At 36.9% G+C, this 27,508-nt stretch overlaps 5 protein-coding genes and 2 long non-coding RNA genes across 11 annotated transcripts; 4 read left to right on the top strand and 3 right to left on the bottom strand.

Annotated features, from left to right (window-relative positions):
* Positions 1-678: 678 nt before the first annotated feature.
* LOC104777231 (uncharacterized) lies at positions 679-4,631 on the top strand. 2 transcript variants are annotated; one of them, XM_087451447.1, is made up of 13 exons: positions 679-992; positions 1,682-1,817; positions 1,908-1,974; positions 2,065-2,136; positions 2,219-2,332; positions 2,424-2,573; positions 2,652-2,800; positions 2,889-3,373; positions 3,465-3,564; positions 3,652-3,711; positions 3,803-3,895; positions 3,987-4,106; positions 4,193-4,631. In XM_087451447.1, the coding sequence occupies exons 7-13, from the start codon at positions 2,654-2,656 to the stop codon at positions 4,511-4,513; spliced, it is 1,326 nt and encodes a 441-aa protein (XP_087307573.1). In that variant the 5' UTR covers positions 679-992; positions 1,682-1,817; positions 1,908-1,974; positions 2,065-2,136; positions 2,219-2,332; positions 2,424-2,573; positions 2,652-2,653; the 3' UTR covers positions 4,514-4,631. The 2 variants fall into 2 exon arrangements, with proteins under 2 accessions (XP_087307573.1, XP_010499747.2); XM_010501445.3 differs by having other exon boundaries at positions 735-992; positions 2,660-2,800.
* On the bottom strand, positions 4,608-6,861 carry LOC104777242 (exosome complex component RRP45A-like). The gene is made up of 8 exons (XM_010501456.3): positions 6,584-6,861; positions 6,307-6,452; positions 5,838-6,047; positions 5,645-5,740; positions 5,439-5,553; positions 5,246-5,326; positions 4,970-5,158; positions 4,608-4,877 (listed from the first exon to the last, which is right to left on the bottom strand). Exons 2-8 carry the CDS (start codon positions 6,441-6,443, stop codon positions 4,782-4,784), a joined length of 924 nt encoding a protein of 307 aa, XP_010499758.2. The 5' UTR covers positions 6,444-6,452; positions 6,584-6,861; the 3' UTR covers positions 4,608-4,781.
* A 389-nt stretch (positions 6,862-7,250) lies between these two features.
* LOC104704566 (histone acetyltransferase HAC5) lies at positions 7,251-15,692 on the bottom strand. 3 transcript variants are annotated; one of them, XM_087451433.1, is made up of 17 exons: positions 15,417-15,692; positions 14,896-15,133; positions 14,560-14,674; positions 14,153-14,408; positions 13,596-14,039; positions 11,709-13,477; positions 11,193-11,489; positions 10,828-11,103; positions 10,411-10,539; positions 10,081-10,281; positions 9,850-9,992; positions 9,446-9,758; positions 9,160-9,299; positions 8,786-8,864; positions 8,313-8,699; positions 7,881-8,080; positions 7,251-7,786 (listed from the first exon to the last, which is right to left on the bottom strand). In XM_087451433.1, the coding sequence occupies exons 2-17, from the start codon at positions 15,027-15,029 to the stop codon at positions 7,669-7,671; spliced, it is 5,001 nt and encodes a 1,666-aa protein (XP_087307559.1). In that variant the 5' UTR covers positions 15,030-15,133; positions 15,417-15,692; the 3' UTR covers positions 7,251-7,668. The 3 variants fall into 3 exon arrangements, with proteins under 3 accessions (XP_087307559.1, XP_087307563.1, XP_087307569.1); XM_087451437.1 differs by having other exon boundaries at positions 14,560-14,658; positions 15,417-15,688; XM_087451443.1 differs by having other exon boundaries at positions 13,612-14,039; positions 15,417-15,678.
* A 1,857-nt stretch (positions 15,693-17,549) lies between these two features.
* LOC104777208 (NAC domain-containing protein 21/22-like) lies at positions 17,550-19,733 on the bottom strand. Its single transcript, XM_010501424.2, has 3 exons — positions 19,377-19,733; positions 18,677-18,951; positions 17,550-18,077 (listed from the first exon to the last, which is right to left on the bottom strand). Exons 1-3 carry the CDS (start codon positions 19,573-19,575, stop codon positions 17,757-17,759), a joined length of 795 nt encoding a protein of 264 aa, XP_010499726.1. The 5' UTR covers positions 19,576-19,733; the 3' UTR covers positions 17,550-17,756.
* LOC104777218 (uncharacterized) lies at positions 19,293-20,915 on the top strand. Of its 2 annotated transcripts, XR_766230.3 has the most exons (3): positions 19,375-19,514; positions 19,630-19,743; positions 20,438-20,915. It is a non-coding gene; the product is annotated as an uncharacterized LOC104777218 (long non-coding RNA). The 2 variants fall into 2 exon arrangements; XR_015558001.1 differs by lacking the exon at positions 20,438-20,915 and having other exon boundaries at positions 19,293-19,514; positions 19,630-19,839.
* Positions 20,916-21,885: 970 nt separating this feature from the next.
* LOC104777199 (uncharacterized) lies at positions 21,886-23,414 on the top strand. Its single transcript, XM_010501414.2, has one exon. It carries the CDS (start codon positions 21,974-21,976, stop codon positions 23,138-23,140), a length of 1,167 nt encoding a protein of 388 aa, XP_010499716.2. The 5' UTR covers positions 21,886-21,973; the 3' UTR covers positions 23,141-23,414.
* A 3,283-nt stretch (positions 23,415-26,697) lies between these two features.
* On the top strand, positions 26,698-27,501 carry LOC147949551 (uncharacterized). Its single transcript, XR_015588958.1, has 2 exons — positions 26,698-26,827; positions 27,235-27,501. It is a non-coding gene; the product is annotated as an uncharacterized LOC147949551 (long non-coding RNA).
* The last annotated feature ends 7 nt before the right edge of the window (positions 27,502-27,508 follow it).

Raw genomic sequence — 27,508 nt, 5'->3', positions numbered from 1 at the left:
TTTGTATTTTATTTTGGTATCAAAACTAGTTCATTAATAAAATTTCAGATGACAAAAAAAAATCTATTTATTTCCTCCTTTGAACGAAGTATAAGTTCAAAAGTGAAAAGATTTAGAGAAATATACGCAAGAATGTAAGAACAGATTAAAAGACAAACAAAAAACTCGTGATGAGTACACAACACAATTATTTCAACACAAAACAACACCATGATTTTCTGGGAAAGTGGTTTTATTTTTTATTTATTTTTATAACTCGTTTGGTTTTTCAAATTTTCGAATATTAAATTGTAAAATATAATAATTCATAAAAATATCAAATTGTCAACAAAGAAAACAAAAACTCAAAAAAAGGAATCAGGCTACAGTCCACTAAGCTCTGACTAGAAAGCGACAAAAAAAAATGTATAAACATGCGTTATATCGCTTGCTTGCATGTGATAATGGGGTGCTTAATGCTACACGAGTTTGGTTCTTTGCTTCTCTGCTTTTAAGATTTTTAATTTACTTTTGAAATATCCAATTTTGTTTTTGGGAGAAAAAGACGTCAAAATCTAAGTGCCCGTGTAAATTGAAACTAGTGTTACAGATTCTCCACTGTTCTGTTCGACTGTATCTTTGTCTTGTACTTCTACCCCAATTCCTAACTCATTATTTTTATTTTTTTTAATAAATAATAATAATAATTGGATAATAATTATAAATAAATAAAAATAGAGTCTTTTTTTCTAGTTAAGCATTAAATGCTGACACACATTTTGAATTTCAAATTGACAAACTTTTTCTAAGTTTGGTAAATAAATAAAGAGGGTTCGTCTCTATTCTTTGTACTCTTAATAAGGCAGAGAGAGTTTAAGATTTTTTCTTTTGGGGAGAGAATCTAGCAGAAGAAAAAGTCTAGGGTTACCGAATCCACATAATCTTTCATCTCTATCTCTCTCAGATTCTTTCTTGAATGTTCTCTTTCAGTCATTGCAAGAACTAGAAAAAAGGTTTGCTTTTGTCCTCACTGCTCATATCTCTTTCTCTTTGTTTCCAACTTTTTTGTTGCAGAATTATATTAAGTTTCAATCTTTTTTATATCTGTTCCTGACCCAATGATTTTGGTATATTCATTCTTTTGTTGAAGTCAATTAGAAAGATTTGTTATTTCAGAGACCACTTGATCTGTCTTTTAGGGATAGGAGTCTTTAGCTTCTTCTTTCTTTTATCTCTTCTCCTTTCATCAATTTTGTATGATTGAATTATCTTAGCTTTAAGTCAAATCACCACATGAAATTCAATCTTTTGATTACACACATTCGCCAACAAATCTAGAATTGCATCTTCTTGTTTTTCAGCTGGTCCATTGTGTTATCCGGAACCACTAACTGATTAACCTGTCAAAACCTTTCAATGTGAAATTTGACCATGTGGACTGGTTTTGCTGTCTGGTCGTTTTTGAAAAGGACATGTTGCTGCGCTTATTTTGTATAATTATAATTAGATTTGTCGTTATTAGATGTTCACAGGTGTAACAGTGTCTTCTCTTGCCTCTTCCTCTTGTACTTGGACTCGACTCCATGTGCCATTGTCAACCTCCAAAATTTGTTTAATGTCTTGTGCTTAGTAGACAGCAACGTTGGTCTTTGCCTCTAAATGTTATCTTATCTCATTTATTATGTGAATCTGATTTGTGCAGGGACTTTGTAATTTAACTCTTTTGTACTTGAGAGAAGAAGCTGAAGTACATTTGTTTGGAGAATTTATCATTTGGTTTATATGGTAATAACTGCCAAACTCCAGAGGATGTATGACTCTCAAGTTTTGAAATCTAAGTAAGTATTACCATTTTTTCTTCTTCTCTCTACAACTCCTGGATTTTGTTTTTGCATCTCCTTACTAGTTGTTGACTTAATTCTCTTCAGATCCAATCCATTTCTCAGACGTTCGAATTCTATAAAGAACTCCCAGGGTACAGTAACCATGCCAGAGGTATGAACATTTACATTGAATTTATATTCAGAAACTTACTGTTGAAGTTCTTGAAAATATAAGAAGAGCTTGCTTATTTAATTTGTTCAGGGCATAGAAGAAACTTGCCAGGAATCTACAAGTGGTGAATCTTTTCCATATAGATTTCAACTAGAAGAGGATGTGAGCTTCCTGAACTCAATAAGAGAAGTGATGACTATTATGTGGAATGTTTATAGTGCTGAAAGAGTTTTTATTGTTGCAGGTAAAAAGATTGCAACTCCAACTCCAAGAAGAAATAGATTTACACACCTTTTTAGAGAGCGTCATGGAGAAAGATCCTTGGGAGTTGTCTCCTTCTTCTAGTGTTCCCCATCCTGTGTGTTCCTTCAACTCATGCTATTGTTATTGCAATTTCAAAACTACCGTTATGTTTTCGCTGATGAATGATGATTTTGAAAATTTGACAGGCTCAGGAACTGTTTTCCAATATAGTTACACTAGAGACTGCAGTCACGAAGCTCGAGCAAGAAATGATGTCACTAAATTTCCAACTTAGCCAAGAACGAAATGAGAGGAGACTCGCGGAATACCATTTGACACATTCGGCTTCTCCACCAGTATGTATCTCACTTTTTTTAGTTCATCACTGTTTTATTTTCTTTGTAATCTTTTGTTAGTGTTTAACTATGTCTTAGTTATGCAGAACCCTGCCTCTTCCTTAAGATATTTGAATCATTCAGATTCCGAGTTCCATCAATCAGCAGAAGACAGTCCATGTCAAGACCAGACAGCTCAAAACCAAGAATCTTCATCTGAATCATCTCCAGCAGAATCAATTTTTGAGGTACTGACAGTGATATTCTTCTTTTCCACCTTTAGGTTTGGTTCTGTCTATCACTTAGTATCTGACATTTTTGCACTTAATAATCCAGAAAACATTGGACCCAAGTAATAACTTTCTTGAAAAGAGGCTAATGAGAAAGACAAATGCGAAGAAACTACCTCGAGGAATGCCACCAAAGTACCTGTGGGATCATCCTAATCTATTGTCTGAAGAAATGGTGAGATGTATGAAGAACATCTTCATGTCTCTGGCTGATCCGAAAGCAACCTCAAAAGCATCCTCAAACGAGAGTCAACTCTCACCAGTATCACCTCGTGGGCATCTATCAAGCTCAGCGTCCTGGTGGCCTTCAACAGAACGTTCAATGATCTCATCATGGGTGCAAAGCCCCCAAATAGATATCCAAAACAACGCCAATGTTTTGGCCACAGGAGATGTCTTTGATCCTTATAGAGTTCGTGGGAAGTTAAGCTGGGCGGAGATTGGAAACTATAGTTTGGCATCCGAGGTTTCTTGGATGTCTGTTGGGAAGAAACAGCTGGAATATGCTTCTGGGGCATTGAGGAAGTTCAGGTAATGGAGTTTCCTTCTATGTCATTTTGTCAATATGATTGAACTGTTAAGACTCAAATTCAGGATTGAACATAGCTGATTCTGTGAATAGGACTCTGGTGGAGCAATTGGCTAGAGTAAACCCTATTCATTTGAGCTGCAACGAGAAGCTAGCTTTCTGGATTAACCTTTACAACGCGTTGATTATGCATGTTAGTTCCTTTCCCCTTCTTTTTATCAAGAACCATTGTTAATGAGATGAATGCTTATGAGAGTTATGGTCTTTTATATGTACGTAGGCGTATTTGGCTTATGGTGTCCCAAAAAGCGACCTGAAGCTTTTCTCCTTGATGCAAAAGGTTATATCAGTTGACATAAATTTTGTTCTGATCTTCTCATCCGTATAATTTCTTTCTTGCCTTATTTTCTTCCTTTGTGCTGTCTCCACAGGCGGCGTATACAGTTGGAGGCCACTCATATACTGCAGCGGCAATGGAATATGTGATACTGAAGATGAAACCGCCTATCCACAGGCCACAAATTGTATGAGCTTGAACCCCAGCTTCAACTTCCGGGATTTTTTGTTCACCTCTTTCAGAATCAGTTGAACAATGTACTCTACTTTCTGATGCAGGCTCTGCTTCTTGCCATCCACAAGATGAAAGTATCAGAAGAACAGCGCAGGGCAAGCATTGATACACATGAACCTCTTCTCGGCTTTGCTCTAAGCTGTGGAATGTACTCATCTCCTGCGGTAACTAACTAACTACGTCTCCTCTTTTGACGTCTGAGTGTATAATGTGAAGTCTAAAGATTGGAGACTTTTATCTTTTGTTGCAGGTGAGGATCTACACAGCGAAAGGAGTGAAGGAAGAGCTACTAGAAGCTCAAAGGGACTTTATACAAGCATCAGTAGGACTGAGTAGCAAAGGGAAGCTCTTAGTACCCAAAATGCTCCAGTGTTATGCCAAGAGTTTGGTGGAGGATTCGAACTTGGGGGTCTGGATATCGAGGTACCTTCCTCCGCATCAAGCGGCTTTTGTGGAGCAATGCATCTCTCAGAGAAGACAAAGCCTTCTCGCCTCACGCAACTGCGGAATACTACCCTTCGATTCTCGTTTCAGATACCTGTTTCTCCCCGACAACAACATCTCGTTGTAATTACATTTTGAAAAACTGCCATTTGTAAAAAGCTTAAACCGACTTCATAAGAATGAACAGCAGGAGGTAGCTGTTCATAATCAACGTAATGACATTTTGAAAACTGTCATTTTGATCATATCAACGTTTCTACAAGTGTTGCTGATCCGACATCTACAACTAAAATCTTTACCGCCAAAAAGTTACAATCAACCACCACAGCCATAACCAAACATGTATCTCTGCAGCTCTTTCCTGACCTGAGGACTTCTTTTGTTGTTGTCTCTTCCTACACAACTACAACAGGTCCAGAAACTTCAGACTTAGCCAAAGTATGATGTCGCTTCACTTTCTGTGAGCTCCTCTCACGGTTGTATGCTTCAACCTACACCATGAAAACAAAGCACAACAAAATCGAATCCTTAAGATTAAAAGAAGTCGATCCAAAAGGAAAACGTCTGGATAATGAAACCCTACAGCTTCTCTAATAATCTTTGTTGTTGCAGCAGCTCTTGAAGATGCAAGACGCATGCAATGAAGGATTACACTCTGGTTCACGCCTTCTTCTCCCGGTTTTTGGATTGCGCAAATATCGCCATTGGCATTAACTGTCACAGTCATTCTCCCACACATAACAGCTTCTTCAACATAAGTTGGGTCCATCACCTGCATAAGAACACACCACACTTCTTATCTCAGGAAAAGAAGAAAGTAGTAAACTAAATTATCAGTAATAAAGCACAATTCTATTACCAAGATGCTGCCTTTATTAAAAAATCCAAACGTGAAGGCTATTGGGAGATGATGTATTATCAATGGAAGTGGTTCCCTTTCCTGTAAAAGAGACCAAATATAGAACAAACAGTTGAAGTTGAGAACCTCCTTGTCTCTAGTTATCAAGTTCTTACAAGTTCATCAACTAAACTGAAAAATTTGAATGACTAACCTCGGGTGGATGTATGACCACTTCTTGACTGCCCTCCCCTCCTACAGTGCAATCAGGTCTCCTGAATGTCATGAGTGCAGCTAAAGCAGCGATATTTGCAGCATCAACCAAATTCCTATAGAGAGTGAGCAACAAAATACACATAAAAGATCATTGTTACAACAAGAACCTACACATGAAGAAGAAATGCAGCGAATTAAACCTACCCTCCGTTGTCCAAAATGTGAAGATCAATGCGGACAGACCAGACAAGCTTTCCGGCTAGAACACAGAGCGACTCTGTATCTACTGCACGGCTTTCTCTGCAACCACCAAGACAAAAACACATCAATCCAGCCACAACATCCAAAAGTTTTCGTTTGTAGCATCAACAGATACCAATCCAAAAGAGATGTTTACCTTAGAGCACGGTCTATAATGCGGCCCAGCTCGACAGCAGATTCGCCAGGATGACCTGGCTCAAACGAGGGATCAGCCATTGGAGAAAATTCCGTGAAAATAGAGAAGGAGCCTTCATTAGGTCTGTCTTTGTAAGGTGGTACTAGCTGAGCAGTAACAAAACCCATAACATGAGTCTGGCCAAGTTGAACTTCTGAGCTACCATATTCCCTATTAAAAACTCACACAGTTAACAACAAAATTACAAAAACAAGAGAAATCAAAAGTACAAGGAAGGAAACAAAAGCATAATAATAAGCTAGTATGCATTCTAACAGAGGTAAATAAACTGAAGAGACCCAAAACCAAATGCATAAAATCACAGGAGCAAGGCAAATGCATCCAAACATATTACAAAAATCGAAGCTTTCAAGCTAAACAACATCAATATATATATATATATACATAGGAGAGAAGTGTAAGAACTAACTTGCCAAATTTGATAGTAAGCTTGCGGTAATCATAAAGGCCACGACCATCGACTCTGAGCTCAGAACGCAACGCAGATTCCACGAATTTACTCTCATTCACAGTCAACCTCCACAAATTAGCAAACCTCCCCTCCATTCTTGAATGCTATCAACACGAATTTGAGAATGACAAACAAAGAAAAAGGAAAAAAAAAAAAAATCAAAACTTTGAAGAATATACAAAGCCCAAGAATCAAAATAAGAAGCTTTCTTCAGAGAGGGAGAGAAACAACTAACCTTCTGTTAGCCCCTCAACGAGTTACGAGTAGTATCAGCGGGAAGGAGAAAGCTAGGGTTTTGTGGCGCGAGGTTTTTCGGAATAGAGATTAAAGAGAAAGAGAGATTTGATATGGATCAATCGAATTTTCAATTTAACCCCTCGTCTTTTCAATCTTTTGCACCAAAGCCCGTATGAATTTTTTTATATCATACGATTCATACCATACCATTCAATTTTTTTATTTTTTTTATTTTTTGCACCAAAGCCCGCAACGCAGATTCCACGACCATCGACTCTGTATCAACGCAGATTATAAGTAACTAATCAATTTTCTTGGTTCTCTTTCCTCTTTGATTAAACAAATACACTTTATTAAAAAACTGATTTACTTAATTAGTTACTTAATCAGTAGTTTACATTACTTACATTCAATTGAATATATAACCCGCGCACGTCTAATATAATAACTGAAAGTCAGGAATTTTATTATATAGTTTCGCCAAAAATAATTCAATAGGACTGCACAGAGGTCATACACAAAAGAACTGTATCATTTTCTTCATAAAAATTGATATTAAGGTTCAATACAGATAACCTGCGGTTTTGGTCCTCATGAATATAAAACTGAAACCTGCACTTCCATACTCTCACTAGCACTTCTGCACTTCTATAGTATATTAATAATTGACAATCAGGAATTTATTAGCTTATACCTTTGCGAAAAAGTCTACAATATACAATACGAATGGATCAATCAGTAAATTAAGATCCAATTCAGCTGAGTCGAATTCAATAGGATTCCAATTAATTGAATCACCAAAAAAATATAAGTCAAAATCACAATTCACATATGCACACGTCTCTATACCTTAGAATACAATGTAAGGAAAAAATATCTATGTACCTCCCTCATGAAACCTAAATTAGCAGTTGACGCATCTGCTCATTTTCTCATGAGCTCTCCTAAACTGGCTTCTTGAATCTCCAAATTAGTCTACCAAAAATATCTCAATTTTTCTTGATTCGCCTGCCATTTGCATCCTTACTTCTGGCACGAACCATTGACCCCATTGATAGAGAGATAACAATATGTATCTGTTCATCAGTCAGGAGTGGGGGCTGTTGCATCAGCAGCTCTCTGCCGCACCATCTCCATCACCGCTGCTCTGCGTCTTGAATCTGCTTGTTGCTGCTTTCTACTAAAATGAGCTCTCAATTCTCTGCAAAACAAGTGTCAGATAGATTAATCAACTTCTTGAAGAAAATATCTACTGCTCAAGGACAAGTTTCTTTCAAGTAGTTTAGATTACGTACTTGCATTTGGCTACTTTGCATTGGGGATCTCTGCAGTTTCGGGCATGCAGTCGGAAGAGGCCCCACATTTTCTTACAATGTGGGCAACCTCTGGTCTTGCATGCAAGACCATGCCTGACGAGAAGCTTAGTCATGCGGCACCTCGGATACTGACACTGGCCATTCAAGCATGTCATCACGTGTAGCAACAGCTCTCTCAACTGCAGTACAACAAGCCAAACCGTATTGAGCAATTAGGAAAAGAGAAGCCAAGGGATGCAAACTCGATTTCTAAACATATGTTAGCCGACCCTTATCTAGCTACACCATATTTGGAAGAGGAACTGAGCCTTTCTATTCTTTCAGCTCGATTAATGAATAATAATGAACAAGAAAACGCATATGGACATCAATTGTGTGACTAAATCTGAAAGATTGAATGAGAAGGAATACCTGGGCAGCCTGAATTTGATTAGTTTGTGTGTTCTGTACAACAGAATCTGTAGCAGATGGACGGCTAATGAAGCTATGTGGATGGTTGATGCCTTTTGAGTAGCAAGCATTGCAAACATCATAGTCAGGGCATACTTCGCAACGCCAACCTTGAGCAGTTTCAAGTTCTTGCTGGCAGATGACACATGCCGTTGCAAATGCAGGGACGGTTGGATTGTGAAGATGATATAGAATCATCATAGAAGAGTGTTTTGCCCGCCTTAGTGTGTCATACTGATAGTGATTACCTTGGCAAAGACTCAGAAAAGCTTGCCTAGTATCAAAGAATTCGCTCTCGAGGATGTCATCATTGTCCTTAATTACAGTAGGAACGTCATCAATGGTAACCTGCAGAGACCAAAACCTTATCATTTTCCAACCGACCAATAAGAAGATACCAAGTTTCTTAGAGCTCTATCTCCTTAGAAACTTACAGGATATAGTGCATGCTTCTCCTTCTGATTGACGGGATGTTTCTCCTTTTCCACACGGTTCTCTTCCACTTCATGACACCTGAGGTAAAAGAACGCTTGTGAGATGCAGTCCAAGAATGTATATACACCTCCCAGAATGCGACAAGTGCATAAAAGATAACACTGGCTCCCATTATAAAACTAGACACCCCCTCCAGCACACGTACTGGAATTGCTTTTAGTGCAGCGAAGAAATTCTTTTTGCTGGATATTTTAACCGTATTATGGAGATTTTGAATTTATATTGCACCCAAAATCCCAATATAGTTGATTTAGTTACACTATACAGGTATAAAATAACAAAGCGACTAAGCGAGCTAATGCGTAAAACTTACTTGTCACAAATCTGAAAATTTTTACACTGGTTGCACACCCAACGATTTCCAGACACCATGAGAGTGCAACAATGCTTGCAACAATGTTGCAAATGAACCATGATGAAATCTTCCTTCATTGGGAGAATGATCTCACCCAGCTACAAAGAAGAAAAAACAATGAAAAGTTAGGGGCGACCGAGATATTATCACTTTCTTCAACAGAGGCATGAACAGAAAGAAAAAAATAGAAAAAACAAGATTATCAGTGAAACAGTTTTAACGAACAAAGAGGATAAAAAGTTACTTTATGCATCAGCAGGAGATCCTTCGAGGCATTAACAGAAAGGTCCAACTGACCTACTGCTTTTAGAGCCCTTTTCGATATGACCTTTTTGGGCATTAATTTTCGATTAGACTTTTTGCCATCCTCTTCTTGGCTCATTTGGTCTATTAAATCCTCAGCGGCACCTGGCCAGTAGTCGCCATCAAAATATGGCAACCTTGCTGCTGTCACCTTAGCTCTACATTCACCAGACTGGACGAAAAAATGGTCATAGAAGTTTGTACACTCAACGACCACTTTTTCCTTGGAAGCTTTCTTTAGCATTGCTAAATACCTGAAAAAGGAGTATTAGGCATCATCTAATGATGTAATATTCTCTCCTACACGTGAGAAACAAAAATTACAAGAAAATATGTATTCCATACCATTCCCTAAGTTTGTCAGTCTTTGGCGTTTTCTGAATTTCAGGATGGCAATATAGAATATAATCTTCACCCTTAAGAGGAGGGCATGCCCATATATAGCAGCTTGAAAACCCACGTTTCTTACAGTAATCAAGGTAACCAATCTGCAATCCAAAAAGGCCACTCTTGATAAGACTTGTGCAGCAACATAGGTGCCTGAAAGCAACTTGGATCAGAAGAAAAGCGGCTCACCAGAATTTCATGGTATACGAACGTACGGAGGGCTTCTCCAGACACTGTTTTAACGTCAGGTCTGAAGTACTTAACTGAGTCCAGATAAGAAAGGTAAACCCGTCGCTGATTGGGAGACGCAGAATCTGTTCCAAATTCCTGGACGTACATGCCAAATAAGCATACTTCAACACCTTCAATCTTTTGAAACAACAGGACGGCCTGAAAGAAAAAAAGAAAGATACAGGTTTGTTAGTACGAAAGGTGATAGTCAACAGATATGATGTAGTAGAAGGGCAGCATAATTAGAAAACATGACACGAATAAGAACCAAGCATATGAAATCTGTACCTTAGACTTATAAGGGAATTCTGATGAGTAATTATCTTCTCGAAAAATGTCAAGGAACCGTGGCTTTACTTCTAGTATTTTGTCGACAGATGCCACAACTCTGATAACAAGCGAGTCGGCTCCTGGGACCTGATATATCAACAAAGAAGGAAAATTGATTATTCTCTTACTTAGCTTTATTATAGGAAAGAGCAGTCTAGGAAATAAGGCGTCAAACAAATAGGTGAATTTTCTAACAAAGAAAACTAGCTAATTTCGTATCTTTCTGTGTGCCATACTCCCGTGTGTACGCACAACTTGATATGTCTTTCAAAAATCAACAAAATATATTTAAATGTGTTTAAAAACCCCGGGAGCAGTCACAACAGAGATGCAGAGGAAAATAACCCAAGATTTATCGGAAAAGTTAATAATCACCTCCTCATAGCTTTTTCCTTGAAGTCTAGCCCTCTCCTGTCTTTCCTGCTTCAATTTCTTGAACAACCGCTGTTCTAAATGGTTGCTAAGAGTACTGGCTGGCAAGCTATTTGCCCCCAGAATAACACTTTGCGATACTGGTTTCCTTTCTCCTTGTTCCACTTCTTGTATATAGCAATTAGGGCAAGTGTACTCTGCTTGCCCATGATTCCTACGGCCGTTGAACAAAGCACAAATTTGATGCTGCCATGCTTGACATTTATCACACTGCACCCACTGCACGGAATCATTGGTTCAGAAAAAAAGAGTAAATCATCTAAACATAAAATAGGGAATTCAATAAAGCAATGCAGAACTTGGCTTACCGATTCTTCAACCTCTTCATCATTTTTCTTCTTCTCAAACCTTGACTTCGGCACAGAAGTTCCATCAACAGAAACAGTGTTTGCACGCGCTTCGTTGTAACAAGGAATGCAGACATAATGCCGTGACTCACCAACCACAACCGTATAGTGCATAGCATTTCTCTTGACACGTGCACCACAAGGTGTGCAGTAAATAGGTGTTGGCTCAAATGCAAGCCTCTCAACAGCACATAACTGGCAAGAGTTCTCAGACATTGAGAGTCCCATTGCTTTATTTTTTTCTGCCTTGGTTTTACTCTGAAATAAAATAAAGAAAAAATAACTAGCATTATCCAGTATTACCGGCCACGTACAAATTCATTTATCAACGAAAAGGTATGCATAAAGAGATAGAAAAATTCCGACAACACCAAAGAGACCTAGAGAAAGTAAAGAAGGATAAACCGAAAATATTTCTTGGTCGAACTCAATCTTATATATCAAACAAGATTTGTATCTAAAACTTTGTCAGCTTACCTGGCCTACCCACTGACGAAGACCACGGATATGTTCCTCTACTTGCTCTGGGGTGAACAGCTCAATCAGTGAGACTCCTTTGATCTTTGACTTCCCGTTATTAGACACAGATACAGCACCCACAGACTGTTCCGCTTTCTCTTCTTTAAGTGCGCTTATTTCGTTTGTACGCTTTGGGTTTTCTTGCTCTGATAAAACATTTTTAAATGCAGATTCACCACCAACACGTCTTCCCATGGGAGTATCTTTGCAAACAGGCTTTTCCAGCTCACGCGAAACTGGAACAAGCCTCCTTTTAGAATCAGAACTATCTACATTCATAGGCACATTTGTTCTGACCGTTTTACAAACATCACTTTGTAGCCTATCCTTCTCTTGCGAACCCACTGAAAAATGACCTTCACTTACACCAGCAGATGTTGTCGCTGGGATGCTCGGTGTTTCATGATAAGCAAATTGGGAGGGTTTCTCTACTTTCAGGCGCTTCGGAGCAGGTTGCAAATCATCAACAACAAACGCAGCTTTAGAGTCTCTTCCATTAGAAGTAAGCAAAGACTCAAAAGATTCCTTGGGTCCATGGTTTAAACTAGCTGGGCTAGGCTCAGCTCTTTGGAGGAAGGTAAATTTTTGTTTCTCCTTGAAGCTTTTGACAAAAACACAGACTGGGCATGCTTCATTCCTGCAGTGCTTGTAATGATGAATCAGATTTCGGGTTTGAAGACAAAATTGATATGCGCAAGCAGGGGACTTGCAGTCATTGATATGTTTCAATAGCGTTTTGGTAGTAAAACAATACTTGCTTTCACAGTTATCTTCTGCAGCATTGCATTTTCGTACATGTAGCAGGAACAAAAGCCACCGCCTCTGGTTTTTGTAACTTAGACTACTATCTCCATTCAGCTGTTTACTCAAGGCGTTGCTTCCTTCTAGGAGATGTGGAGCCTCCAAGGTGCCTTTAGGAGCAACATTTTGGCAGTTTGTAGACTCTCTTACAAACGAACTATTATTAGTTCCTTCATGCTGCATAGGAAATCTTACCCCAAAACGTTCTCTCTCTTCACTAGAATTTTTTGATAGATGTGTCACGTTCTGCGAAGATGAATGCCATTGACCCAGACCTGATACTGGCTGCACTCCAGCTGAGAGGTTGCTCAAATCTTTCCATTGTGATATCTGCGGCGCCTGCTGAGTTCGTGGTGGAATTGATGGAGAAATCTTCAGCTGGCTACTACTACAAACCGGTGCACTCTGAACACCAACATACTCGTCTTTGACAGCGTTCTGCTTGTACTGGTTTTGCAACGTGGATGGTTCTGCTTTGTTTATAGCCTGCATCTGAAAAGCTTCATTGTAGTATTCCACGCGAGGTTCATGCTTAACTTGACTAACGAAATTTGAATCTAGCTGAGATTGACGATCAGCTTCATTGTTCATTAAGTGCTCTTGTTGCTGGTATTGAGCATGATGAGCTTGTTGGTTGAATTGATGTTCTAATGGTCGATGACTCACCTGAGCCAAATTTTCTTTGGAATTGGAAGAAGATTGGAAATTCCCATTCTCGAACTGATGAAATGGTTGAGATTTTAGCAATGGATTGTTTTCCACTACTTGCAGGCTTGACTGGTTACTACCGAAGGAAGCATCAACTCTCCGCATAGGATTTAGGCTCATTGAATTCATATCCACAGGAGTTTCCATTGAGCCAGATGATGTTAGAACTCCATAGAGATCCCCAGACGCAAAAGTATTAGCGTTGCTCATTGAGTATCCTTCACATGATGAAAGCAACTTCCAATTAGCATACCACAATGAGTAACCTACTCGCCAATCAAGAGAAGCATTGAAATTTGAAAAGAATAAGATAAAAGGAAAATTGGAGAGATTTACTGTTCACATGTGACACCTGCAACTGATCGACAGGCTGCTGTAAGGGTTGGGATAAAGTTGAAAAATTCGTAGAACTGGGGACCCCTTCAGAAGTCCTGGCCCCAGTAGCAAGGTGTACATTGTTCCCGCTCATCCCTACACCAGCATTTAGAGGAATATTGGTCATCCCAGATGTATTCTGGTGAAGATTTGACCTGAAACCACCTCCCAACTGGTGATCAAGGTTGTAAAGCATACGGTCATTTGAACCAGTAGGACGTTGCCTCTGCAGCTGAGATGGATTTCCAAAGTCAGACCCAGCAGCCAGACGCTTGCCAGAATCTCTAGAATAATCTTCATTTCGATGAGACTGATATACATCAGTAGTAGCACTATTGTCAAATCCAGGAGTAGGAATCATCTGGCCAACTGCAGATAATTGCTGACGACCATAATTTATCGAAGCTGTCGATATAAAGTGTAATGAAGAAAAGAATCAGGACGGGCTCTTTGACTGTTTGTGTGGTCAAACTTACAGGGACACAGTAGAATCGAACATAAGGTAAGACCGATATTACCTCCGTTCATGCGATTATTTGGCAATAGCCTTCCAGTTTCGCTAGTTGCATCTGATAAGTGATTACTACTACTATTGACTGTGCTCATATCCATCATAGGGGTGGCCGTATGATTCTGACCCCATCCATGCGAAACCCCAGGTGTCTGAACCATCGTACTGGCCGAGCTTGAAGGATTAGCGAGACGCTGGCTAGTTAGTAGTTTCAAAGTAGACTCCACGCGAAGCTCAAAATTTCGGAAATCTAAGTAGTCGTCCTGCGAAAAGAAATTACCATCACGATCAGTGACCACCAGTGCAACACTAAAGCATCTCCAAGTGATTTCAGGAATCCAAGTATAAACTGCGACTAGCTAGGAAAAAAATTAAGAAACTGAAGCAATGAGGAAGATTAAGAACGGGAGGAACCTTAGACTTAGCCATTCTCAACATTGCATGCTCTAACCGTTTGGCAATCTCAAATAACTTAGCCTTGGAGGCCTCATCAGTCTTTGAAGGCTGCCTCTGCTGTAACCAAGCGTAGCTGGGGAGAATGAGAAATCATGCATAACAATCAAATAAATAAGTGTGTTCTCCATCAACATAGATTTACACAAAAGAAGAGAATGCAGTTGCATATCACGAGAGCGTGAGATGGTTCTTTGGCACTCCTAGCTAAAAACAATTTTAAGTGTTGGAACCATTAAAACGAAAGTAAAACTAGTAATGTCAAAAAAAAAAAATGCAACAGAGAAACATTCATACATTTTGTTGAGCACATCCTGCCGTACTCCGAGATTATCACGAGATGTGGTTGCATTAGGCTGAGAAGAAACACTGGAAGCAGGATTCTGCATCTGTCCTGGCTGAAGAACATTCCTATTCTGCCCCTGAGCCATTCTCACTCAGAAGAATATGGAGCAAATGCACTCAAAACAATGGAGCTAAAAGCCCCGCCATCAAAGACACACGATCATCACCATGACCACCATAAGCTAACAGTCTACAATTAACAAAAGAAACAAAAAGAAAAAGATTTGAGTTCGAGAATGATGTAATCATAAAGAACGCGTAATTACACAACTCTTCAATTACACCCAAGTTTTTTTTTATTTTTTTTTTTAAACTTTCATCCAATAAATCGAATAGCCCGGATTCGCGAAACAATCAAATTGGATCAAATTTTGGGAAGATATTGTAAATTCAACACCAACCCTAGCTCGCGATCGAAACCAATTAATGAATTGAACAATACAATTGATAACCCAAAAAAAAAAACCCTAAACCTGAAACAATTGGGGGGGGGGGGGGGGGGAATCAGCAATTCCGATCTGAAGAAAGGCAATTCGAGATAACAAGAAGGAGAAGGGGATGATCAACGCCGGAAAATTAAGATACCGAATAAGGAAACAAACGGCGAAAGACAAAAGAAGATGGACGACGGAGAAGGGGGAAAGGTCGGTGCGCCTTGGATAATGACGCGCTTATACAAAATATCCTTTTTTTGGGTGCAAAATCCGTATTTTTCTTTTCTTTCTTTCTTTCTTTTTTTTTTACTGACCAAAAATATTCTTGATTTTATTTATTATTATGGAAAATAAAATTAAAATTAAAAATCCCTTTAAGTTAAATAAGTAAAAAGAAATATGAAAATCCAACGGACAGAACACAACACCCGGAGCTTCTTTTTTTTACCCAATCAAAATATTTCAGACCGAAGCCTTTGATTTTTTTTTTTTTTTTTTGTCTCTCTCTCATCCTCCACAAAGTCAATCAATCGTGTATAAAAAAAGGGCACGTGGAATTTCCTTATTACTTGCCTTTTTTGGACTTCCGTAACGGTACGAAGATGCATAGCCCAAACAGTAACCGCGACGAACAAATCTTATTAACTTTAGACCATAAGTTCCATATTTCTAATCATAACGAACAATGTTATCAAATATAATTTATAACGTAAAATTTAATTATATTTTCTATTGTGTTTTCTATAACAAGAAGTTTTAAGATTGGATTAGTATTCTTAATAATAGCCCTGTCTTTCGATGAATTATCATTTTAGCTATGTCACTACGAGAAAATATTTGATATCCTACCACAAAAATTAAAGGAAATTAGTAGGAAATGGTTGTTTCTTACCGTTTTCCTACGAAAAACAAAGGAGGAAAGAGTCCGAAGGAAATCAAAATTGGTGGGAATTTAGAAGGAAAAATCTTTCAAAATTCCTTCAAACTACTTTCGAAGGAAGTCTTTTAGGAAAAGCGAAAGAAAAGTAAAGGGTGGCATCGTCCATTTTCCTACGAAATATTAAAAAGAAATTCATTCTTACTATTTTTCTACCAAAGTGGTCTTATAATTTTCCTACAAACTTAATAAAAAATAAAACTAATTAATGTTGTTTTCTATTAATTTCAAATTTAATGAAAAGTTATTAATTATTAATCTGAATAATATATAAAATCAAATTATTAATTTAATTAGAAATACAATTCATTTTTTAAACTAAATGACAACCTAATAAACAAATATTTACAAACTAAATACTAAATATAAAGAAAATAATAGGTTTTGTCGTTTTAGCTTGAAACGCTTAACGTTCCTCCAAAGCTTCAGATCTGGAACTACGCTGCCATCAACGATGGAGATTCTCAGGTTATTTCAGCCAGCGTAGATCAGATTAGGCAGAGTCTAAAGCTTCTAAGTTGGGTCTATTAAATCGATTGTTGGTGATGTATGGATTGATTCAGTTGTTGGTGATGTCTTGGTTTCTTTCCCAATGAATAAGACAATAGAGATGGAAGAGGTAGAGAAAGAGATCAGTTGCTTCGATTAGAGAAAGCAGAGCAAAATGTTGGATTTTCTAAAAAGAACAAAGGAGAAAGAGAAAGAAGAGGAAAAAGGAGGAGAAAATATTTTTGATCCATAAAAAAAATGAATAAGAAGTATAGAAAGGAATGAGATGGAGGCTGGAGCGTAGAGTTTCTATATCTAGGGTTTTTACCAATTTCACTACAAAGCTTTTTTATTTTTATTTTTAATATTTTACAGAAAGAAATTCGAAAAAAAAAATTCTACCAAATTCGTTTTACGTCTTCTCTTTTCATATTCCTTCTGGGTTCCTACGAGCTTTAGTTCAATAAACTTTTTGAAAAAAATTTAAAAGAAACATTCCTACCAAATTCATTCAACGTCTTTTCCTTCTATATGATTTCTGTTTTCCTACAAATTTTTTCCTTTGTAGGATTTTTCGTAAGTAAATTCCTACCATATTCTCATCGTATTTTCGTATGAAATTATTTTCTTTTTTCCTACGATAGTTGCTTTTCGTCAAAATAAGGTAAGATTTTGGTAGGAAATTTTTCGTACCAAATTTTTTGTAAGAAATTTCGTAGAAAAACATGATGTTTTCTTGTAGTGTGTTTTATATATAAATATATATGTGTACTATATATGAATGACCATAATGGTATAACAGTTTACATAAGAGGGTGAATAAATGTTTCTAACCATGAATATGATTCTAGTACATATAGTGATAGTCTGATAGAGATATCTGGTAAGCCTTAACCATATAATCAGTAATTTCATGCGTGACTTGGGATGCCAATCTCGGTCAATTGGCTCTCTCAGCTTCCTTCTCCGTAGCTCTGTGATTTTTCGACATTTTTAGGGAGCTGACTTAACAAGGCTCGGAAAACCATTTGATCAGATGAAGCACTATGTAAGGGGTTGGAGTTCTTGGAGACTAAACCGGATTGGTTAGTTTGGTTTTGTGATAAATTATTGGAGAAGCAGGGTACGGGCTGATTCATGATGTTGTGATGATCGAAGTTGATGAAAGAGTCCATTAATGTAGAAGTTGTTTCATGAGAGCAGTTTCTTGTGTTGTCGTCACTTTCAGCTATGTTGCTATTCTTGTGGAAAACTCTACACAATACCCACTCTTCCTGTTTTAATTTATCCCAACGAAGCAAATTTTGTCAAATTATGGTTAAGTGCAGATATGTGTGCCAAGTCAAAGATTATCAGCTTAGGTTAGCCACAAATAAATCTTTTTAGAATCATCAGCAAAAAACCCTAAAAAGACATTTAACATTGAATGTGAAACAAAGATAAAGTCAAAACTTTTGCCTTAATCATGGGATCATATGATTGTGACATCTCCGGCCGTTTGCTTGATTCATGCTTAAATTTTCTTTTGTTATTTGTATCCAAAACACATATACTATAAGATAAAAATTGGTTTGACAAACAAAAAAACAACGATAAAAATTGAACATCCGAGCGTATCATGATCATATGAACCTCACAACATCTCAGAGAGAGTAAATTTTATGAGCACAAACATAATGTAGTATACTACCTCGGTTTCACTATAACATGTTAATTTTTATGATTTACCAGACTAAAAACAAATTAATTATTCTTTTTTTTCCCACAAAAACAAATTAATTGTTCTTTTCTAGTATTTTTAACATATTTTGTTAATACTAATTAGTTAATTAAAATGAGTATACAAAAAGAGACTAAAATGAGAGAATAATACCTTGAAAGAATTAGGAGGGTGGTGAAAAAGTGAACTTTGGAGACGAAACTCGTGCATGACCCAGTCGGTTTTACGACCTTTAGGGGCTCGACCTCGGTAAAACACGAGTGTCTTTCTCATACCAACAAGACTGCCATTTCTTCGGATTACTCTATCTTTTCCGGTGGCTTTCCAATAACCGGTGGCCGTAGCCCGATTTGTTCTTTGCCCCGTTGCGTATTTCCGATCTTTTTGGCTATAAAAATACCATTCTTTCCTTCCCACTCTCGCCGTTTCTGAAAATGACCTTCTTTTTATGTACTATCGAACTTAAATATTGATAACAAGTTAGGCATTAAATGATTATTTTCTGTTAATGGCGTTGAATTTTTTGGTATAAAGTGAATTCTCTTTTTCTTAATGACATATTCAATAATAACCAAATGATTTCTATCCGCATCATATCTTAAATCAACCAGGTTCCTAATTACCAAGCATCCAGTAGGCATCCAACACGTCTGCATGATTAGGATGATTTGGTTTTTTATGGACAAGTGGTGATCATCTTGTACTCTATTAAATAGAAGAAACAATCGAATGATTTAATCTACATGATTGATGAGTCATAAGATTATTTGTAGACACATATAACAACATTCTGGATCATTTAATTTGAATCCATGAGTAAAAGAGATAAATGAACCACACCAAAAGTACTTACGAGGAATATTCCAAGGCTCGCACTTGTTGAGATCGACGTCGATCAAGACAACTGGTTGATAGAGGCTACGAACGGTTCTTCTCATTAAGTAGTCGCAGACGAGCTCGTCGTCTCTCGGATGGAATCTAAACCCAGGAGGTAAGTTGGCCTCAACCATACTTATACTGCCCTTCTTCTCTTCTTTATTCTCCATTTCCATTAATATCTGAAAATTTGCTTAGCTATAATAGTGTTTCTTAACATCTGATGATAGAGAGAGGGAGATGTAGAGGAATTCAGGATTCAGGAGTTTTGAGCACAAGAGGAAAGAGGAGCGGTGGTGTAAATAATTAGCTAACAAGCAATAAAGTCAACTTCAATATACGCTGTAATCCTCCATGTAACTCTATACTGTTAACATAATCTTTCTTTGTCTAACCACTATTTTGTATTAAATGCCAAAATAAAATTATATGTCCCAAAATGATGTTGCTTTCAGTTTGATTTTTTTTTTCTAAGGCTAAAAATTCATTATATCTTCCGATCAAGTTTTGAAAGATTTCACACCGAAAATATAGGAAAAGTATTATTTACCTGAAAAAATATACACCCATTCGGCCACTCAAAGGCCATATTTTATGCTCAATTTGTAATATAGTATGCGAGGTTTTTTAATTTTTGGCTGTGTGAAAATAAAAGAGACGCAGTGTACTGTAAATCAACAGGTCATATTAATGAGTTGATTAAAATTAGGCATCAAAACCCCACTACCCCTCTCAATTACGCATTATCGAAATGGTGTTTGCACTCAGATATGGCAAAAAGACAGTTTTGCCCTCCTTTTGCTGATGTCAACTTTTATCTTCGTTCTACGCTTTTGGTCTTCAACTCCATCTCTCCTTTTTAGATGTCTTTTTGTGGATGGTGTACTGTAAATTAATCGGTTTGGGTTCTTAATAGCTAGTAGTTAACTAGTGTTTAATTTAGGGTTTAATTTTTATTAGTCATTAACAAATTATTAATATTAAAACTAGTACATCTTAGACTCTAATTTTTGTTTATGATGATTTGTGGACATTTAGTGTTTCATCGGAAGTCCGGTGTTGTTGCACACTGTCGAAGCCGCATGTCGAAGATACCACCTGAATCGCCACTTGAAGCCGTCACCACCATCTTTCAAAACTGTCCGTCTACCACCGTCCACCGAAAATTTGCGCCCACCGCGGAAGCTACACGTCCACCGCCACTAACACATGTTTCTCAAAATTAATCATAACTAACAATCAGTGAAGGCGGAGATGTCGAACATCCTTCAAGTTTGCTGGATCTTTCAATTGAGTTTCATTATAACTTAGAAGAGAAGTAGAGAACTTCTTCTCTCATGTGACGTCATTTCTCACAAAATTCACTCATACGCAGAGGACAAAAAAGTCATGAACAGTAATGTTTGTATTTAATATTGTACCTTTCACTATTGTAATGCCTAAATCCGAATCTCACTCCTAAAAAATGCCTATTTTTATAAATTTCCCCGTATTAATTCCATGGTTGTTTTTGGCATCTTTAATTCCATAGTTGTTTTTGTTCTGAGCATTGAATATTAAAATGATGTACGACATGATTTGTGTTGCCACAAAAACAGTAAATATTTGTCTGAACAAGCAAAAGTACACAGAAGTAATATCGAGTCGGACCATTTATAGTTTTAAGACTAAGTCACGTTTCGTTATGGGCCAAAACTTTACGACTTTGAGTTATCTGGTGCTGTCATTTGTAATTAAGTTGAGGTGAATCGGTAAATCTATGGAAGCGATAATCGTATCGTACCAACTTAATTATGCGAGACAAAAAAAAAAAATTGTAATCTTTGACTTGCCTATAAATTTCAATGCATGCTTTTCAATTTATTCTGGAGTAAGACAAAAAATAATAAATCCATTTCATTTTCGTTTAATGTACTTTTTTGAGAGAAATTTGTCTATTCTATTGGATTGGATGTAACATAAATCTTTTGGAGAATGTAGGTGTGAGTGTGAGGTACAGCAGTCCATACAAATGCTCCAATATGTTAGACACGTATATTAACTTGTAAAATTAAATATTACGAATATATTTGACAAAATATTCATCTAAAAAACCATAGAAACAGAGTATCGAGTTTAAAAGTTGCAATAAAATTCATTTGATAATTTTCTATGTAACATATTTTGAACGAGCGTGCACTTATGAATTATCAGTGATATTTCTCATACGAGTAAAAATCTAAATGCAATCGAATATTTCCCTAAATTTTCATATTAAAATTTAAAAGTGGTCAGTATCTTTGCAAAATATCTACCATTCAATATCGTTTCCGTAGCAGGATGAAATAATTTGGTTTGTTTGGTTAAATTCAAACCCGACTCGAATCTTTACCCAAAAGCGAGTGAATCAAGTAAAAAAAAAAAACACGTGTCTGTGTTGAGACGTGAGAATCTAAAGCTGAGCTGTATAAATTGCTTGTCTCTGTCATTGCCACTTCTCTACAAACCCTAAAGAGAAGAGACCGCCAAAAATAAATAAATAAAATCTATTTTTCTTTTTTTCTCTCTCTCTATCTCTCTCGATATCGACGGTAAATGGCGTCGGGTTGCGTTAAAAATGTTGGTACTTCGGCGAGTCACTCGTGGACCAGCTCCTCCAAAATGTTATTGACCCGTGAATCTCAACCGTTGGATCCACAGATGGAAGATCTTGCGGACGACTTTGAGTTTCTTCTCGAAGATCCCGTCACAATGCTGTCCGCCGACGAGCTTTTCTCCGACGGAAAGCTAGTCCCGCTTAAGTTTTCCGGCGTGACTAACTCGGAGGAGAAGCCTATTATAACAACGTCGGCGGTTAACACAACGGTGAAACCATGCCGAAGAATAGAGATGGAGATCTCCACCGGCGTCGCTGATCCTTATCTCTTCTCTCCGAGAGCTCCTCGTTGCACTGTGAGATGGCGTGAGCTTCTAGGTCTTAAGAGACTCGCTAAAACGCAAGAAGAAGCGTCAGCTTCGTCTTCGTCTTCATCATCGCGTTTGTCTTCTTCTTCTCCAAACCCAAAAACGGCATCGTTTAGACATTTTCTCAACCGGGGTTCTAAATCCACCGCTCAACCACCGTCTCCTCCGCCGGCGGGAAAAGACTCAGACGTCTTGGAGTCTTCGTCAACGTCTATCTCCTCCTCACGTCTCTCACTCTCGTCGTCTTCTTCTTCCGGTCACGAGCTCGACGACCTTCCAAGACTATCTCTAGATCTTGACAACAACAAACCCGGAACACCAAACCCCTTCGCTCGGTCACGTGCCCACCACCAACACCACTTACGCAACCCGAACCAACCGAGGAAGCCAAGACGTCACACACAGGCTGATGAATCGACAGAGAGTGGTATCGAGTCAAGGGGAATGACTGTGACGGCTGATAGTCCAAGACTCAATGCTTCAGGGAAGATCGTGTTTCATGGACTCGAGAGAAGCTCAAGTAGTCCCGGTAACTTCACAGGAGGACCAAGGATGAAGCTTCACCATGGAATGCCGAGATCTCACTCTGCTAATGTCAGAATCACTCCTGTTCTCAATGTTCCTGTCTCTTCTCTCCGTAGCGGACCCAAATCAGGTCTCTTCTTTGGCCAGCTATTCGCTTCTTCTTCTTCTTCCTCGCCATCGTCTTCGTCATCTGGAAACAGAGCACAGTTGCAGAGCATCAACACGAAGAACCGTACAAATCGAACCAGACTTGAACCGACCAGTGAACTGTAAGAACCGAACCAAATTCTTTTATTAGTTTTTTTTTTGGGGGCTGTTTCGTTAGATGAGATTATATTTGGGGTCAGAATGTAAATAAGGTGAAGTATTTGAATTTTTATTTTTTTGATGTTGAGGCTCTTCTACGTAGAGCGGGTTGTTCGATACCCAAAGTGAGTCAGTCACATTAATTACTGTAGCGAGAGTGAGAAGTGCTTCACATGTTCAGAGATCGATTCCGAAAGATATTAACCACATGCTTAGATAATATAAACAAGTTTTTGACTCATTAGCACAGTGTACTTTATCATCAAATTAATTTTCTATTTGCACTTTAGGGGAGCGACAGCTTTTGTTCCTCTTTTCTCATATATAGTTTTCTACTTAAATTAATAAGTAATGATTTTGCATGTTAGAGAGACACAATCCAAATTGCAAATCCTCTCCGTATCGGCTTACTGGCTTAGTTAGTTCATCTACTACACCGGTTTAGTTATTTTAATCAGTGTCAAGTGTCAACTTAATTAGTGTAATAATTTAAGAAAAGAGACAGCTTCATCTTGTTGGCTCAGATCAAGAACTACTACTACTTGTTGATCTCCCATCTAAAGATCTCTATTTACTTCAAGCTTTGATTGCATAATAATAGTATAACGGAATTTGTTTATCAACTATGAAGAAAATAAAACATTGTATTTCTGGTTAAACCAAAAAGAAGAAACCAAAACTAAAAACCAACTGAAGGGTAAAATGGTGAATGATTCAAAGCGTGAAGAAGGATGTCAGTAATTTTCTCGAGTAAAATGTAGTTGGCTCCAATAATTTATCTTTTCGAAATAATTTACGTACATGCATAAATGAATAGAAAGACTACATCACAAATAAAAGTTGCTGGTCGTTCTCGAACACTGTGTTTTCAATCCCATCCGTTGGATGATTCCTTCGTCTTCACCTCAATTTAGTGACCACAATAATCTAAGTACATTTACGGTATTAGACACACACATCACATAAAAGAACAAGTTATATTTCTCAAAATCTTTTAATTTTTTTTTTTTTGACAACCAAAATCTTTTAATTTTTACCTACGATAAAGAGTTGTTTATTTTTTTACATCTTATAAAGAGTTGTTTTGCACAACTATGTAAACATTTCTGATCAATATAGATAACCTCAAACTTATATGACATATAAGTTTTTAGAGTTGTTTTGTTTGATACACCATTCAGTTTCAGTATTTCAAAAGATAAATACTCATATAAATTTATGTCAAATTTTGTTATTAGTTGGTGACAAACTAACCATATAACGTACAAGTCTAGTATTAATTACTTAATATGTAGAAATGTCTTTAGAAATATTTTGATTCAAACTTTCAACCCGAGATTGTAAACATAAAAGATAATGATAAAAGATTACATAGCTAAAGCATGCAATTTGCTGTATTTATCATTTTGTTAAGTTCTTGATTTAATTTTCAGTATGCTATAAAACAAAACAGAGTCCAAAAACAAAATCTGCGGTGGTCTTTTTGACCGGTCTTGAATTTATGAGGACCCATCGTCCTCTTGCCAATTATTTGGATTTGGGACGTACAACATATAAAAACAGTGTTAGACACTGATTACTACATTTTGTTTTTTCAATCACTGAACCACACATATTTTATTTTTATTTTTTTGTTAAAGTTTTTCAACCACATATTACTACAATTTACTCACCAATTTCAAGGGATGTTTTCTCTCACGAGTCGGCTTCAATCCAAATGGTGTAGAATAATTGAATTGGCTAGATATTTATGCCTTAACGAGTTAAAAAGTAACACTGATCGTTTGAATATAATTTTTCTGTAGTTTACTTCATAAATATATTGTTGTTATGTATTTAGAGAATTTGATAAACTTGTAAACATAAAAGAAAAATGAATCGTCGAAACAACTTAATAAAGCCTAAAAAAAACGACAGAAGTAGGAAATTTATATATAGTAACTAAACCTATTTCATATGGGGTTCTTGTAGGCTTGTAGCATTTTTGGGATTACTCGATCAATAAGACATTCTAGCAGAACATATGGATTTTAAATCAACTAGAACAAATATACTAGCTGATTCATTTGAATCCTGAGAGAAATGGGAAAAAAAAATAGTGGTAAAACACTTTTTGAACAATAAATAATATATTTAACAAACAAAAGTAAAATAATATAACTTATAAGGATAGAAAAGTTAGAGTAAGAGGTGGGGAAAATGAAGAAGAGAACGTGATACTTCCCAGTCTTGCGCCCTCTGATAGATTCTCTATCGCTTATTTGATTCTCATGATGCTTTTATTCATGTCTCTTTGCTCTTTTCTATATATATTTTCCACATCTATATTTATTGTTTATACCGGGATAACGAGCCACGACAAGTGGCCTAAGCAGGAAAGGCCGACAAGAAAGGAGGAATTAGTTAGGAATAGATAACCGAGTTTACTACGTCAAATTGACATTATTAACATGTCATAGTTTTCACCTTTCATATGACAAAGACTAATCCATAGATAAATAACTAATTTTAAAACCCTATAGCTACGTCTTGTTGTTTATGCTAGGCTTGTTCAATCATAAAACTTTTAACTCCCGGATTTTGTTGCATGTGTGATTTATTATAAGAAGGCATATAATAAGAACTATGAATTCGATTGTAGAAAAAATTCGACAGTAGTGTCTATGTATATGTAATGTAAATTATGTAACTATGTATAAATATATAAATCATAGTTATGCAAACAGAATTGAAAATATTGTACGTACATAATTGAAAATTTTATGTTACACATTAATAATGCTCGTGACGACAAACACCCACTCTATACAAATTGATACAATGCACGTCCTTATCCTAAATTCCGAATTTGGCAACAATTGCTATAGTATGAGTGTGATAAAAGACACAGCTAGGATGCTATAATGTAGAAAATGGTAATAATACCATTGCAATAAATCATGTTGGTGGTAGTCCCTCTCGTTTGACCATAATGAAGCATGGAACATCTCTCTCACTCTCTCTCCTTTCTCTTATCTCTTCTATAGTTGAATTGGCATTAAGTGAAGGTGAATGTGAATGGAACAAGGGGACATACATATTGGCTGCAGAAAAAAGAGAGGGCAGCTTGAGCTGTGTTCTTAGCTGTTCGTTACAGTGAACCAAATGCGACATAAGTATAATTTAATAGTACTATTTTTACTTACTTTATATAATAAAAGAGCACAGAAAGCAGCAAACATACAAAAATCAAGTATGTATATATGTACATACTATATGTGCGATTGCAATGGGCAATAATGAGGACATATATGAGTTACATCACTGTTAAAGTCAAAATTGGAAGTATGTGTTGATGGGTAACAAAGAAGAAGCAGCACTTTTGTTTTCTCTTGTCTTTATTCTCTCTCACAATCTCGCTGTACTAATCCACACATACATCTATGTAATTTTTCTTCTTGTTTGTCCTTTTTCACTAATCTCTCTCTTTACTAAATCCAATAATCTCAAGTCCGTTACATGGGCCTTAACTTTTGAGGCCCAATAAAAAATATCACGGCCTTATCAGATTCTGAGTAAGTGGAAAACCCTAGCTATATATTTGGAGACTCTTCTCTTCCGTAAAGTGGAGAGAAAGACGGCGAACGAAACGACGATTGCAAGATGAGAGCCAAGGTATGATCATTTCCTCTGTGATGTGTCTTAGATTCTTGGATTTACAGATTGTTTATTTGTATTCTATTGCTCTCATTGTTATTTTTCTACACTCTATTGAATTGGTTCTTTTACATATTTAGAGCAAATCTAACTTGCTACGTTATTGAATTGGTTACTGAGTATTTGCCTTGTTAGAAATTAGGTTTGAAATAAATTGGTAATCTCTGGTTTTTGCTTCGCTTATCGATTTCAATGCGATTTACTTAGATCAAGTGATAATTTTCCCATAATATCAACTTGGTTATGTATTGTTCGTACAAGTTTGTTGAAGCTTTTGATCATTATTAGTAATTCCTAGTCTTGATGATAGTGTCATTGCTTGTGGTTAATAGTGTATTAATGTTATTGAACATTTTCTTGGACAGTGGAAGAAGAAGCGTATGAGGAGACTAAAGAGGAAGCGCCGAAAGATGAGACAGCGATCTAAGTAGTTCAAGCAAGGACTTGTCTCTAAATCTATCTCTATTATGTAATGCTACCTTATCTAGTTTCTTGACTTTGAAGCAGCAGTTTATCGATTCAGTACTTTGATCCTTTTGTGATCTTTTTGCCTTTAAGCTTTTGAACAATCCCAGTCCCTGTATTCATAACTTGGGTTCATTCCTTTATATTCTAGATGCAGTGCTGGCTAAGCAGAGT

This window comes from Camelina sativa, chromosome 1 (assembly GCF_030686135.1).
Source record: "Camelina sativa cultivar CO46 ecotype springtype chromosome 1, ASM3068613v1".
NCBI lineage: Eukaryota > Viridiplantae > Streptophyta > Magnoliopsida > Brassicales > Brassicaceae > Camelina > Camelina sativa.
The sequence above is the reverse complement of the archived record's forward strand: the minus strand, read 5'-3'. Positions and strand labels throughout refer to the sequence as shown.